Below are 14861 nucleotides of genomic sequence, written 5' to 3'. Positions count from 1 at the left end.
CAAAAAGTTTCAGAACAGGGGTTCTTCTTACCATACAGAGATTTAGAGCTTGAGGGCTGGCATAATAGCTTTAATATACGACGGAGAAGAAAAATGTGCAGCCTGGTTACTTTTGACAAAGACTGTACTTTTACTGTTAACATTTGCACCGATTTGCTGCTGCTGCTGTTCAATGGTGTTCATATGCTTTGTAGCATTCTGTAGTGCATATTCATGTGTGCAAATACAATAAACCAAGAGAAGTTTTGCCAAATGCGAATGATGCAAAGACGTCGATGCTCTGCCATTTCTCGCTGCAGATCAGCACAATTTCCTGTGGCTGAATTTGCTCTTTCGCATGGCACACAAAACCCATGAGTTTTGTTGACCCTTCCTGGGCAGAGTGCCGCTGCTAGGAATTCTCTCCAGCAACCTTAGAATGGCAGCCGTGCAGCAAAAGGACCTCTCCTGCACTGATGAAGCGTCCTCCGACTCACGGCTAAAGTTGAGCAGGTAGTTCCAGTAGAAAGATCCCTTGTGGAACCTGTCGATCTCCATGAGGGAAGGGCCATCAATGTCCTTGCGCAGGGTCCGCTTGCCGCCGCTCTTGTCCGCGATCAGCGACTCCAGCATGGTGCGAACCATGTACAGCTGCGAAAGAGGGGGGACCACATCACACCAGATGCCAGGGGAGGGTAAAGAAAGACAGCCACAGTACAAGCTGTCAAGAAAAGTGCATTCACATACAGCAGGACACTTCTTAAGCACCAAAGCCGCTCACACACGCACACAGACAAACTTTATTATGTGGCTCCTAGTGCCGTGGACACAACAGTTAAAGGTGCACTGAAGAGGAATCTGAACTCGTATTTTTGCCACGGGAACTCGATGTACACGTTCTGAGCGTTCTTGGAAACTTCGAATTATTGCCCTGTGTGGCCGATTTCCCTAATACAAATCGGATTAACGTCGAGCTCCCGTCTTTTTTTATTTAACTTAACCACGAACGGTGGGAGGAGTCAACCAACCTTTCACCCAGTCCCGTAGTGACTTGCCGCTCTGCCATCGGCGGAGTAATACGTAGTGATCGGCGAAAGCAAAGAGTCCACGCGTATTTTTATTTCCGTGGGCATAATTTGCAGCTATGTAGTCTCTGACTAGACCTATTTATTCACGGAAACCTAAAAGAAACAAAATAAAAGCGAAAGCAAAGTCGCCACACGACTGCACGAAAGGCACTCAATGCGTTGGTCAGTCGACTCCTCCCACCGTGTGCAGAAAATTTTGGAAAAAAAAAAGGCAGGAGCCGGACGTTAATCCGATTTAATTAGGGAAATCGGCTGCACAGGGCAATAAATCGAAGTTTCTAAGAATGCTGGGAACGTGTAGATCGAGTTCTCGCGGTAAAAAGACGAGTTCAGATTCCTCTTCAGTGCACCTTTAAGGATTGTAAAGGCTTAGCAAGTACTAATCCACTACAGCAGTGTCCTGGAAAAGCATCATAAATCCAAATTGACGCCAACTCACACACCCCTAATCTTTTTTTCTCATTCATTATAGCCATGCTATAAAAGAGAGCTAAAAAGATTGTAAGGGAAAGCCAGCAGACCTGTGTGCTGGACGGGCCAACGTTGCGCCGAGGCGCTGAAATGTCAAATCCGTTGTCGGGGTCCTTCTTCCCCCTGAGCGCCGGGTCTTCATTGGGTTCTGTCCCGCGCTTCCAGTCGGCACAGGTCTCTCGAACCGACATGATGATGCTGCACAGTGAGGCACAGCTTGAACCAACCTCACCCAAGGTCAGCTAAGAACACACATAAGCAGAAAACATGTAACTCTCGCAGAATACAAGAAAATTACGTACAAACAAGACAACGATGAAAACTAGCTATAAAATTAACAACAGTGAAGAAACATCAAGCCTCCAACAGGTTACACGCTGGCAGTACCATATTTACTCTTGTAACTTGTGGATTTATTTACTTTAAGTTACAGCTTCAAAAAGGGGGTGCGCAAATTGCACAAAAGCATTGCGAACATCCGAAAAACTTTACAAAGGTCATAGCGAGCAATGGATACTGTACACTGCTGCCCATATGTCGACGTCCTGAACTCAAACTTCTCGCTGGCCCAAAAAACAGTTTTTAAAGCTCGGAGGTGCCACATGCTAGTCGAATAACGCGTGTAACGCTCAACGAGAGCAGGCACACTCAGAGCTAGGATGTGCTTGCAAAACAATGAAATAAAGCTACTGGAAACTTCATTTACATACTCGCATGAACTGTTGATCCAGTTTCTGGGAGCAAGCCTGTTAAAAACAGTCTTTGGTGTTGGTTTCTGATTAACTGACACCTACTGCGTGCAAAGCATCCAAATTTATGTGTGAAGCAAAGCGCAGCAGAGTAAAAAAAGGAGTCCCAAAGATGACCAACCTGCGGACAAGGTCTCGCTTGTTCTTCACAGCCTTTCGCAATGGTTCCCGTAAAGTGTGCTGGACAAATCCCTGCAGTTCGCAGTACACGTGCCGGCGCACAGCATCCGTGAAGACTGTTTCCATTCGACTCATGAGGACCTAACAAGTGAGGAGAATGCCAGCTGAGGAAACGGCAACGAAATCCGACCAAGATGTTTGAAAGCAGTGCGACAAATTTAATGGCTAGATTGTCAAAGAATGAGCTTTTGCTGCCACTATAAGCAATTCACATAGCTGCACCGCACAAAACGTGGCACCAATAAATGCAGCAAGCTTGAACGGCCAGTATAATAATGAACCTATAGGTAATCTATGTACTATGGCACATTAAGGAGTGTGACTGAACACAGGTCCTTGAAAAATCACTTTTCAAGGATAACTCTTTCACTTTAATGTATGCAAAAAAAAAAAAATGTTGACTTAAGGTTTTAAGAAAAATTCACAGCCCATACCAAAAGTGCTTTTAATAATCATAGCACAACCATCAGCCTAGCGTGAAATACAGGGAAGCATGCCGTATTTGGCTGCCTGATGAATGGTTGAATATAGCTGCTTTATTCGCTTCAAAGCTGCTTTCACAGACTATCAGATGTTATCATCAGCAAATGTGCACGGAACCCTATTTCCATGCTTTGGGAATTTTCTGAGATGTGCCTGTACAGCCTACCTGATTACACCTAGCTCATGCAAGATGAGCAGGTAACTGCCATGACTGGGGATGCTCCATTTCTGCAGTATTACAAGTGCCTAGTAACGGCATCACCTGCCACAAAACTGTTTCAAGACTTCTTCAAGATTGCCTCAAGTCAATGTACCCACTTTAGAGTGAAGGCAGCAGCTGCACTCTCATACATGCTGCTTATACATTTTTGCTAACTGCTATGGCAATCATTAATGCACTACACTAATTTCAGATGTCAATTTCCCGAGACCCATGTGGTTCTACCTTGTATCACCACGGAGGGCACAAAGATATCATGAAACTGAAAATTAACACAGCACTGAGCAGGGCACTCAGAAGTAAGAAAACATCCTCTCGAAACAGATTTCTACATTTATTTAATCTGTGCATTTTAACTATTTTACCCTTCTTCGAGCGAGCATTCTTTTAAAAAAATTATGCCCAGGCTTAGCTTGGTTAAGCCAAGAATGCGTTGCATATTGTGCGGTCTTTTTGCGCGAGGTATTGCTTGGCGGCACTCGATTTTCTCAGCAGCTTTTCCTCCGTGACGTATGGATGGATGGATGGATGGATAGGAGTGCCCCCTTTGAAACGGGGCGGTGGCAACCGCCACCATGCTCAGCCGTCTTTTTTTCCTTTTTTTTTAGGTGGTTTGGTGACGTCATGTCACCACGTGACGTCACGTCACGTGGTTTGGTGGCTGCCTGGCCGCGCCCAAGGGCTGAACTGAGTGATTGCAATATGCTGCGCATAAAAACAAATTGTGCTGACCCAACTCCTAAAGACAACCACCAAAGTAGCATGGTCACGCCACAGAGGTCTATCATCTTTTCCTGTTTGCACTTTGCACCCATGGTTCAAGAAATGCACATGCATTATGAGAAATGAGTGCAAAGAAGAAAATCACCCTTGCGACCAACAGTGTATGTACAAATGCAAAATCTGAGAGTTCTGCACATACAGAGCGATGCTGCAACAATCTCAATTTTTACCACAAGGAAATCATTCTGTGAACCTTCACGAACAATTTTAGAGATTCACATTAACACTAACGCTTGCTTTCAATCATAATTTTTCTTGCATGCAGCCGCACATTCTTAGCATGTTCAGCCAAAAATGCTCGTGTAAAATGTTAAAACACACAGGTACAAAGCCTCAAACTTTCAGTGAAAAGGATCGATGGCGACAACAAAGAGAACACAATGAAACTAACCTGAAGACCTTTTACCATGGCAATCACTTCAATCAAGCCAAACTTTTCTTCGTCAGTGTAGTTATACCTTGTGGCTCGTTCATACTCCTCTGCCTCCTGCAAGCGGAACAGAGAACGGAAAGGGATACATGAGACTCTGTTCTGCTGAAGAAAGCAAAAAAACTTGAGCTGTGTTATGCTGACTTCTCACACCAGCCTTCATTTGCTTATCATCACAGATACCCATTTTACTTCTTGCTCAGCAATGCAAGTTAACTGCTCTATTAGACACAACTGGTTTGTTCAAAAAAAAAAAAAAACAATCATTCGCCAGTACCATGATGTTCAAAGTTGTTGAAAACAACTAGAGCAGCTTATCTGGAAAGTTCAACAATATGGTCAAGAAGAATATGGGTAGGAGCAACGGCAATTACAACCTAGTTACTGACACTACCCGCCCACTAGCTTATACTTGGACGAATGGACACCCCCTTTTCATACAAAGCTGTCACTTGCATCTAGAAAGTCGAGTGATGATGCTGGGGAATCATGAGAACACCACCACTGCTGAGCAGGGTCGGTGTGAGACGAGGATGCCACCTTGCATGCCACGCTCGCCGTGAATGCTTCACTGGCAGGTTTTGTGAGAAGTTTAGAAAAGTACTCCCTCATAAGGCTGATAAAAAAAAAAAAAAAAGGATCGTAAACTGAAGTACAGTTCTTTTGCAACATACTGGATGGTTTTACTTGTGCAGAAGCGGCCCAGATCACAAAGTATTGACAGTTTCACAGCACCACTCAAATTGAATGATTTAAATAGGCGCAGTAAGGAAAGAGTCATGAATGTTGCTCCTCCACCCTCAATATAGGCTCATCAAAAAGGAATGCTTTGCCTAATGCTTTATTTGTACCACAGAACAGAATTTAATGAACTGAGAAGCTATCCAGCCCTCAAAGTCTTTTTCCACCCAAAATTCACTCAATGCTTCTTTCTTGGTTTTATTTTTTTGCGCAACACTGCACCTTATAAGTGTACAGGTATTCAGCATTCTAGCACAATATGTTCTGTTTTATTATCCATTCTTAGCCCTGCTCTTTGTGCCTACTTGAACTAAAAAAGAGCTGCTGTGCTCCGCAAATGAACAAATACAGCAGCAGCAACAGACTGCAGTGTTAGCTGCTTAGCAGTTGAAGCCCACACACTCGCCTGGGGACAGTCTTTGTTCTGGTGCGGGTCCGTGGGATGCATCAGTTTCCACGAGTAGAGCTCGGTGACGTGTGTCGTCCAGTCGGAGAGGAGCTGCAGCCCCCGCAGAGCCAGGTCGTTCAGCTCCTTGTTCTCGGCATCAGTGCGCGGCGTCTCCTTCACAGTTGTCGTTACCTGCAATAGGGAACGGCTGCTCTGAGGTAATGCACACCACCTCCCAGATACAATCCTTAGGTTGAGATGTATAGAGAACATGTACAGTGACAGCTCTTTCAAGCACCTCACAAGCGAACATTAGTTCAGACTGGTGCATTGCCCAGAGGCCGACCGGGTAACACTCAGCCATCCACCACTGAGAGGAGGTTCATTTAGTTTAGTTAGTTTAGTTTATTGGGGTTTAACGTCCCAAAGCGACTAAGGCTATGAGAGACGCCGTAGTGGAGGGCTCCGGAAATTTCGACCACCTGGGGTTCTTTAATGTGCACTGACATCGCACAGCACACGGGCCTCTAGAATTTCTCCTCCAAAGAAATTCCAGCCGCCGCGGCCGAGATCGAACCCGCGTCTTTCGGGTCTGCAGCCGAGCACCATAACCGCTGAGCCACCGCGGCGGCACTGAGAGGAGGTTCATTGAAAGAAACGGCTGCAGGAGATGCACTTCAACTGAATTATGTCAAACCTTGCTATTCACACTTATCTTTTCAGATGTCAGAGAAAAACTGCGAGCCTTTCAGCAACTGCCACAGCCTGAAGAAAAAAAAATTTGTTTTCAAAGGTCGACTTATCAAAAGTATTATGCAAAATTACTGTTTGCTTTGCAGCCGTAATTCTGTCATTACCACATCCCAGGTCCGATGCCATGAGCGTTTAACAATAAATGCATCTGAGCACAGATAATCATGCCGGCGGTTACAAAGACCACTTTGTGCCGCAGTGTTGACAAAGCAGTAGAAGAACAAGTGGCCAGGTATGCTACATGCCAAGACTGTCAAGCTGCCCAGTTTGTTGCATGAGCAACAAATGGGCTGGCCTCAACGAGAGGGTGTCTGGCCCAAATTTCTGCATTCACTCTAACAATAAATATCAGTTACAACAAACACATATTTGCTTCAAATGTTCCTCCACTGCAATGTTTCACAGATTCAATCCAGCCAGGTCTGAGCAGTTTCTAACAGCACCTAGCACCAAAATTTTTTTTTCTGCGTCCAAACAGTGAAACAGAGGTGATGTGAGTAGTGTGTGCCCTACAAGAACAAAACAGTGACACAGAGAGAGAGAGAGTAGAGGGGGGGGGGGAAGGGGATGCCCACCTCATTGCTGTGTCGGGCCAGCTCACTGATGTAGCGCTCATAGTCATCCCGGATGGCTGGCAAGTGCTGCAGCAAGTCCGACTGGGGGCTTGGGCTGCTCGAACTGGCCAGGGGCCACCGGGATGCCTCGTAGTGGGGGCTGCACTTGATGTAGTGGAATGGTGCTATTTGCATGTCTCCAAACAATGGCACCATCTCCAGCGCCTGGGGGACAGCAACCAAAAGAGTGCGTCACACACATGGCAAGATTTCGACAGCACTACACACTCAATACATTCAATGCGACACGAAGAACACAAGCCTCCGAATGTCCTCAATGCATTCACTGCATCGTGCGTCACCGGTGAGTCACGCCACGTACGCAAGCTGTGTGGCCACTAATACTGGGTCATGCAGTGATGAAGCCATAGGGTAACTCAGTAAGTTTCAAAGAGCCCGTGAAAAGCCTACATGAATAAAGCCCCTCAATGAACTAAAAGCAACCCTAACTTTTGAGGGATGCCGCCCACCTCAGTCCCAGTGCATTCCCTCGACATTCCACCCTGCCCTTGGCTGAATGCAGTCACTAGTTCTCACGCTTTTTTTTTCTTGTTTTGTTGCTTCCTCTTCCCCCGTAGTGCCAAACAACGCGAGCAGTGCATGCAAGCACCATTGTGATACAATGCTATATGTAACGCAATTGCTTTAGAGAGCTTCCACTAGTTCAGCACCACATAGGGGGAGCCACAGTCTAAAGGGGAGAGAGCGAGAGGCAGTGCAGGAGGAGAAGAGTGGAGATGGCGTTACTTATGGATAACAGAAGGGCTTTACACATGCAGGGTAACTACTGCCATCTGTTGGTGGCTCAAAGAAGCTATTTTCGGCAGTGGCTGACAGGTGAGTCAAGCAGCACCCAAGAAAATTTAAAGGTGGCTCACTGGTGGGCCACGACATACAGGGATTAGGGATGCAAAAATTGCTGTAGCAGTTAACATGCTAAAAGTGCAAGGAATCCCTCCCTCCCCCCTCCCTTTCCCTCCTACCCCCTCCCCCCCCCCACACACACACACACACACAAACACAGGCAAGAAATTTACATAGGAAAACTATGCTAAACCGCAATTCTTCTATGAAAAGGCCAAAAAATGCATGACTAAAATAAGACTGCACCTTCTAGGTGTGACCCATAACTTTGCCCCCGCACTATCAGGAGAGTGCAGCCTTCTTATAAAAGTTTCCTCTAAGTCTTTTTTAAAAATCAAGCAAAGTTTTACCAACTTGTATTAAGTAACGAGCTGTATCGTTCAGACGAGTGCACTGACAAACAGATGACGTCCAAGGCAGATAAAGGCCGCATACCTTGAATATCTTGTCAATCTTGCTGATGTTCAGCCGCTTCTTCTGGTCTTGTTTATTGATGTTGCAGACCTCACCGTCCATGAGAAAAAGGCCAAAGCCCATGACCTGAACAAACAGCAAGGGGAAATAGAACAGTGAATCCAGCCTTCGCAAATGGCACCACTCACACAAGCTACCAAAAGGATATATGATAAATTTTAAACAAAATGCTGCACCTACCACAGCTTCATCTTTAGGAGTAAGTTCTCAATACTAAACTGAAAAACACGTCTCGTTTTGTGATAAAATTCTCACAAAAATGCAGCAGCATATTTTTTTCCAATAGAAAAGAACTTCCCAGAGCATTGCAACTCACTTAGAAAGGGCCAAACCAAAGAAAAGACACCACTGCAAGGGCTAACGCAGGGGCATAATAATTAACAATAATTAGTGCTAACAGTTCGGGTGGACTGCTAACTCCGCAGCCAGTGTGCGCATACTTTGCAAGCTCTAAGAGGATGTGGCAAGAGACCAATTCCCGATTAGTGAACATAACTATTTCTTCTAAAAGATGTCAACCTCTCTTCTTTAGCTCCAATAACTGGGAGCATCAACATCTGTCATGTGCTACAGCTTCAAGAGCCTACAGCCTGTTCAGTGTTCATAGACATGAAGCCATAAATGATGCAGCCATTTCTTTTTCTTACACGGTTTTATGGTGGATAGAGCAATGATGCAAAGCGACAGAGTCTAGCACCTAATTCAATGCGCCGGTGACAGTAGCAAGCTCCGGTTTGAAACATCAGTTCAGGCTTCTGGACAGCTTGCTCGTTTCCAAGTTTACTTAACTGGCACACTTGTCAGTACGTATGAGAAAAGTTAGCTCAGGGCATAAGGAAGAGGAGAAAGCACATGCAAAGGCACAAATGTACTAGAAAGTGTGTGGAAGAAGTCATCATTGCAAATGAATACCGTATATACTCGTGTAAGGGCCGCACTTTTTTTTTTTTCCGAGGTTTTGATGGGGTGCGGCCCTCACACAGGACCGGCATTTTTCAATGAACGGTGAAATTTTTCTGACTATAGCGGAGTCCCGATTATGCCTCCCTTTTTCATGCCGCAGCCCTCATTTTTATGACGGACTAGTGCAGTCCCGGCAAATCCTTGAAATACGTAATGCATTTAAAGTATGGGCGATAGGATGTGTGCCCGAGGACCGGCATGAATTAACCACAAGTAAATCAGGTTGCTAGATCAGTTCACTAGCAAATGTCACGTGATTCTAAGTTATGATCAAGGCCCTCCAAAAAGATCTGCCGCTTCAGTGACTGATGGTTCAGAGTGGCATGCCACACGTGCGATCCACGGCCGTCAGTGTGAGGTGGCGTTCACCTGACCTGCTCTTCCATGCGCTTAACTGTTGAAGGCCTTGCAGAAATCAGTCATACGCTCATTTTAATGTCAGATTATTGTGAGATAGTGAACAGGTAACAAGGTTAGGCCTTTTATAGAAAACCGCTACAAGATTCAAAACACTTTCGCTGTGTCTTCAATGCAAAGCATGCTAGGCCTAGCAACACCGGACAAAATGGCTCGCAACTACAACTTCCAAGCCTGGCGGGCGGCGTGTTACCGCAAAGAAACGCTCTACTAGCGTGGGTACTAGTTTTTTTCAGAGCATAATGTTTTGTCCTTTCTGGTGCAAACGCCAAGTGCTCAAGATGTGTTAGCAGAAGCATGACACTGCATGTTCGTGGTTCCAGGCAGAGACCAGCACATGGGACGACTCGTGTGTGGTTGTACCATGTCACAGGCAGTTATCACCTCTCAGCTCCCAGTGTAAAGTACAACGCGGGCGAAATTACGCACACGCGAGGCAATTCTTCAGGCTGACTTCTTTTCTTTTTTCGAATTACCGGTCGCCAAGTTCGGGGTGCAGCCTTTACATGGGGGTGGCCCTTACACGAGTACATACAGTATGACTGGTACTGTCTGCAAAGGTTAAATCAACAACACTCGGAACAAAAAATGCAGAAATGCCCAAAAATGATACACAAAGTGATAGAGTGTGCAGGTCTTTGGTGGTTGGAAGTTAAACCTTTACATTGCAATACTAATCATGCTTACATGCACTAAAAGCCTACAAGAGCCCTTTGTTGAGCCCTTTTAATCCGAAGCTTTTGAAGCCAGCCATCTCATACCCTAATCTGTGGACAAGAGCACCAGCAACTGTAATGAGCTCACCTTAACCAGCATGTGCTTTTCGGCAGGCAGCATGTACATCTTTGTCTCATACATCTGGACACAGATGTTGACAATGTCCGCCAAGAGGTCGTCGTAGCCAGCAATCTTCTCCAGTGTCTCCTTGAGAGTGTCCCGTATCTTGTTCTGCGTCGCCAGGAACATGGACAGGTTCTGCGACTCCTGCAATGCTTGGGAGTCGGCCATCACTTTCAGGAACTGGGCCGCCCTGCACGCCATACACCGTTCATCAGCATATGAAAAGACACAGAATAATAATATAATGATAATAATATTAGTCACTAAAAATATTTTAATTCGCATCACCATGCAGAAATCCACCATGATCCGACTCACTTAAGTTCTGAGAATGCAGCCTTAGTCAAATCTAGGCAATTAAACAAAGTTACTTGTTAGTTACAAAACAATAAGCTTAAAAGATAACATAATTTGTAAATATAATCATAAGCAAACGAGAGAAATAAGGCAAGCAGAACAAAATGGTATTACGGGATAAGTTCTATTTCCCACAATCATTGACAGCATGCAGACACATGCTGATAAGGGAGCTGATAACAAGCCTTTATCAGGCCTTATAAATGCAACAAATAACAAGTGATTCAATAGCAGTTATTGACCCTGTCGTGACCACAAAGAGTAATGATTTTGTTCAAATGTTTTACAATAAGGCTACATTTTATGATCAAAAACACGAGACAGAGAATGCTGACAGAACTCAATAATTTATACTGACAACAAGCTCAACTAAAGACTTTCTTCAAGAAATGTTCAAAACAGCATGCACGCTAGAACTGCATACGGTACAAACTCATGCAAGGGCCGCACTTTTTTCTTTAAATTCGAGTGTGAACTTTAAAGGTGCAGCCCATACACAAACTAAAAAAAAAATACCGTATTTTCTCAATTATCTACCAAAACAGGGGATATGGCCAATACATGGGTGCAGCCCTTACAGCAGATTATATGGTATATGAATACACATATCCATCTACACTCTGAATGGCCACAAAACTGAGCACACATTAAAATAAGGCACGCACGCCACTGCAGTTGAGAAGTGTAAAGTCAGCTTTTTGTAGAAAGCTGGTAAAGCAATCACTACTATAACACCATTACTATTTACTTCTCAATAAGCCCTCAGTCAAGAAAGGTGAACAATGCTACTGAGCTGAACTAAATCGCAATTTTATATATACATAATACTAACTGAACTTGGGCTTTTCAATCATTCTCTAATAAATGGAGGTGTCCTCTTGAGCTTTTCCAAACTTCAAAGGACCTTATATGTGTTCATTTGCCAAAAAGGCACACCAGGTTCACCGGCCACAGTGGCTCAGTGGTTAGGGCACTTCTCTTCTGAGCCGCAGTACCCAAGTTCGAACCCAACTGCAGCGGCCGCGGTTCGAGGTAGGCGAAACGCAAAAGGCGCCCCTGTGCTGTGTGATGTCAGTGCACGTTAAAGACCCGAAATTGCAATGCAGATCTCCACTACGGCACCTCTTCCTTCCTTCACTGCCTCCGTCATCCCTTTCCTCACAGCGTGGTTCAAGTGTCCACAGAGATGTGACAGATACTGAGCCATTTCCTCTCCTCAAAAAACCGAAAACCAATACCCCGTTCAAAGCGCGAACAAAAGAGAGCATGTCTTAATTAAGTATCCGAAGGGCCTGAACCTTTGAACAGCCCCAAATAACATGCCTACCTCCGGTAAGTAGCGTAATCATTCTTAACGCTGGACTTCATGTTCTTCAGTTCGTCCAGGACAGCGAACATGTTGATGAACTTGCCAAGGGTTAAGAGGTAGGCCTCTGATACGAAGTCTTTCCGTTTCTCAGCATGGCACAACCTCCTAACCTCAGCTGTGAATCGGTCAATGGCCCTCCTCTGGAAAAACAGTGAGAACACTAGTTACTCTTCTTTGCAGCATTCAACATGGGCAAACAGCGTTAGGCTGGTTACATAAAGATTAGGTTTGAAGTTATAATCAGTAAAAAAAATAATAGTAATAATACATGCCTTTATACAAATATGACCGATACGCAAAAGTGCTCAGCATGAAGAACTCGGTTATGCAGCACATCAAAGCAAAACGCTAGGTTCTTAGTCACAGCTTCGCAGAAAAGTATGTAAGCATCCACTTCCTGGAGCAAGCAGTGGCTAAGTTAAGACTGCAGGAGGAAAGACAGTAAAATCAAAGGCAGCTTTGATATACAGAAAATGTATCATGGACATCCGACCAAAACTTATTCTCAATAAAAACAAAAAGGCATTCAGTGTGGCCCTCGATTTCAGCAGCGTTTGGGTAATATGCGCTTTTCATCAAATGTCAAGCTTCACTTTTATCTCTTTTTCTCTTCAATGCACATGCAGACAGCCCTCAGTAAAAAAAAAACAAAAAAACGTGCATTCTCTCACCTGAAAGTACATAAAGTTGAGCAGCTTGTTGACCTCAGGTGCGAGTACTTCGACTGTCTTTTCATAAATCTCTACGCGGTTTGGTTGCTCATTCGATTTGGGCTGCAAATGAGTAAGGCACTTAAAAAAAAGTTCCAGTAAACTTTCATACGCTGAAATAAAAGTAAAACGATAAACGACAAGGAAGTACCTGAGGAATGGCACGTGAGCAACACCTCCATGTATAAAGCATGACTGCGTGTTCCTGTCCTTGTTCAAGCATTTCATTCTGCAAAAAAGTTAGAGCAGAATACTCAATGCAATTCAACGCTCATAGGAGCACACAAAACAATAGCCTAATGCACAGCCTAGAAAGCTGCGCCACACCACACGTCCTAAACGACATTTTGTAAATGCAATGCGTAAAATTGCTCAGCATATTTTTCAGCTGCATTCAACACGCTTCACCATCCTTTGGGACATGATGTATGATGTTTTAGCACTGCACCATCCGTCATCAAAGCAAGCATCAAAGCAAGCATCAAAGCAATCATCAAGCAATCATGTTATTACACAAGGTAAGAAACCTGTCATTCGACGAGCTAGCTAACGAGTCCGTGCTCCAAGATTGATTGACGGAGCACGGGAGTAAGGGAACAAAACGAAGAAGCTTACAAGCTCAGCATGGACGGTGGCTTCTTCAATGTACTTGGCGACCCCCGTAACGAAAGCATTGCGGTCCTCGAAGTTCGTGTCGAAGTTGGCGTGATACACTATACTACAGGGCAGGGCTTCGATGCAGGGCTGCTGATCCGGCAGTGGCAGCTCGTCCAACACATCCACGTTGGACAGAGCGTCCGCCAGCGTCACCTCCGCTGCCATGATTTCGTCCTTTGGTGCCGCGACGACTTTGGTGTTCCGGTCGGCCGGCTCTTCGCCGCAGCCGACTTCGGTTTGCTCCGCGTCCTGCGACATGGTTTTAGTGCGCAAGCTAACAGTTAGCAGTCATCGGACACACCTAAATTTTCAAAACATTCCGAGCTGTCACCGCACACGAGCTCAGCAGTGCACGCACCGCTCACGTCAACACCAGTCACAGTAATGCCGTTATCGAGATCAAGAAGGGAGGGGCTAGTGTTATCATTTCGACACACGCATCTTCACGACGTACCGGAAGTTGTCATAAGATGCATTAGTCACGTAGTGATGGGCACTTGTTCGGTAGCTACGCTCGCGGAGAGGCGGCCCGACCCGCTAAGCATTGCCATGACGCGAAACTTCCTACTGCACTTTTTCTTTGGTGATCATTGCATTTGAGGATTTTTTTTAGACAGAGGAACACTTCGCTCATCTTTGTATTTGAATGGGTACCACTTTATAATCAAAAGACATCAAAGGAAATACAGTTGCATCTGTTATCCGGGGATTTGTTGCGGCTGTGATGTCATCTCCAACTAAAGAAAAAGCTTTTGGGCAAAAGCCCACCGGAAACAAGATAGTTATGTAAAGCTATGGCTTTCTTGGTATGGCTCAGAAACAGTTACAGACCTCAGCGGGGAAAACTTCAGTCTTTTACTGTTGTTTCAATAACTTTAGGCACTCCCAAGCAGCCGCGATGTCAGCCATTTTGAAACTTTTGCCATAGAGCGTTTTACAGCAGCGCCGTCTAACGCCAGGAAAATCCCTGTAGTGCTTGAAGTCAAGCAACAATGTAAAAGTGAAACCGAAACATTCAGCTGCGCTGCTTTTGCGGTTTTCAGTTCGATATGGTTGTAATTGTAATTATATTATTTATTACATCAAACAGCGCATCAAAGTTTATACCTGTCTGCTTAAGCATGCATGTCTGTATGCTTAAGTATGTATGCTTGTTAGTGTGTAGACAGACAAACAAGGAAATGGCAAGACAATGAGCTCTACAGTTACAGCTCCGAATTCTTCCTTGCGTGCGCTGAGATGTAAAAACCGGTGTGCGGGAAGGCCGAACTGGTAACGTGGCATTTCGTTCACACGGGCTCTACTGCTAAGAGAGCCGGAAAAAACTTTCT

The 14861-nt window shown here is 45.0% G+C and overlaps 1 protein-coding gene across 4 annotated transcripts in view; it reads right to left on the bottom strand.

The window, feature by feature from the left end:
• Positions 1-14454, bottom strand: part of Cyfip (Cytoplasmic FMR1-interacting protein Sra-1) — an 82443-nt gene extending 67989 nt beyond the window's left edge. For 2 of the 4 annotated variants that reach the window (XR_016286358.1, XM_089563750.1), the window contains exons 1-12: positions 13489-13975; positions 13025-13102; positions 12835-12936; positions 12122-12303; positions 10402-10627; positions 8179-8283; positions 6841-7044; positions 5531-5704; positions 4345-4440; positions 2409-2548; positions 1589-1736; positions 477-630 (exon numbers count right to left, since the gene is read on the bottom strand). Coding sequence is in view for 3 of the 4 variants with exons in the window: in XM_089563750.1 (XP_089419876.1) it covers positions 477-630; positions 1589-1736; positions 2409-2548; positions 4345-4440; positions 5531-5704; positions 6841-7044; positions 8179-8283; positions 10402-10627; positions 12122-12303; positions 12835-12936; positions 13025-13102; positions 13489-13788 (1909 nt within the window). In the remaining variant the exon portion in view is untranslated. Of the gene's footprint in view, positions 1-476; positions 631-1588; positions 1737-2408; positions 2549-4344; positions 4441-5530; positions 5705-6840; positions 7045-8178; positions 8284-10401; positions 10628-12121; positions 12304-12834; positions 12937-13024; positions 13103-13488; positions 13977-14361 lie in introns of those variants that run through there. The other 2 variants (XM_089563764.1, XM_089563756.1) reach the window with 2 other exon arrangements.
• Positions 14455-14861: the final 407 nt, after the last annotated feature.

Source organism: Amblyomma mixtum, chromosome 1 (assembly GCF_055824585.1).
Source record: "Amblyomma mixtum isolate Tamu chromosome 1, ASM5582458v1, whole genome shotgun sequence".
In the NCBI taxonomy this organism is placed as follows: Eukaryota; Metazoa; Arthropoda; class Arachnida; order Ixodida; family Ixodidae; genus Amblyomma; species Amblyomma mixtum.
The sequence above is the reverse complement of the archived record's forward strand: the minus strand, read 5'-3'. Positions and strand labels throughout refer to the sequence as shown.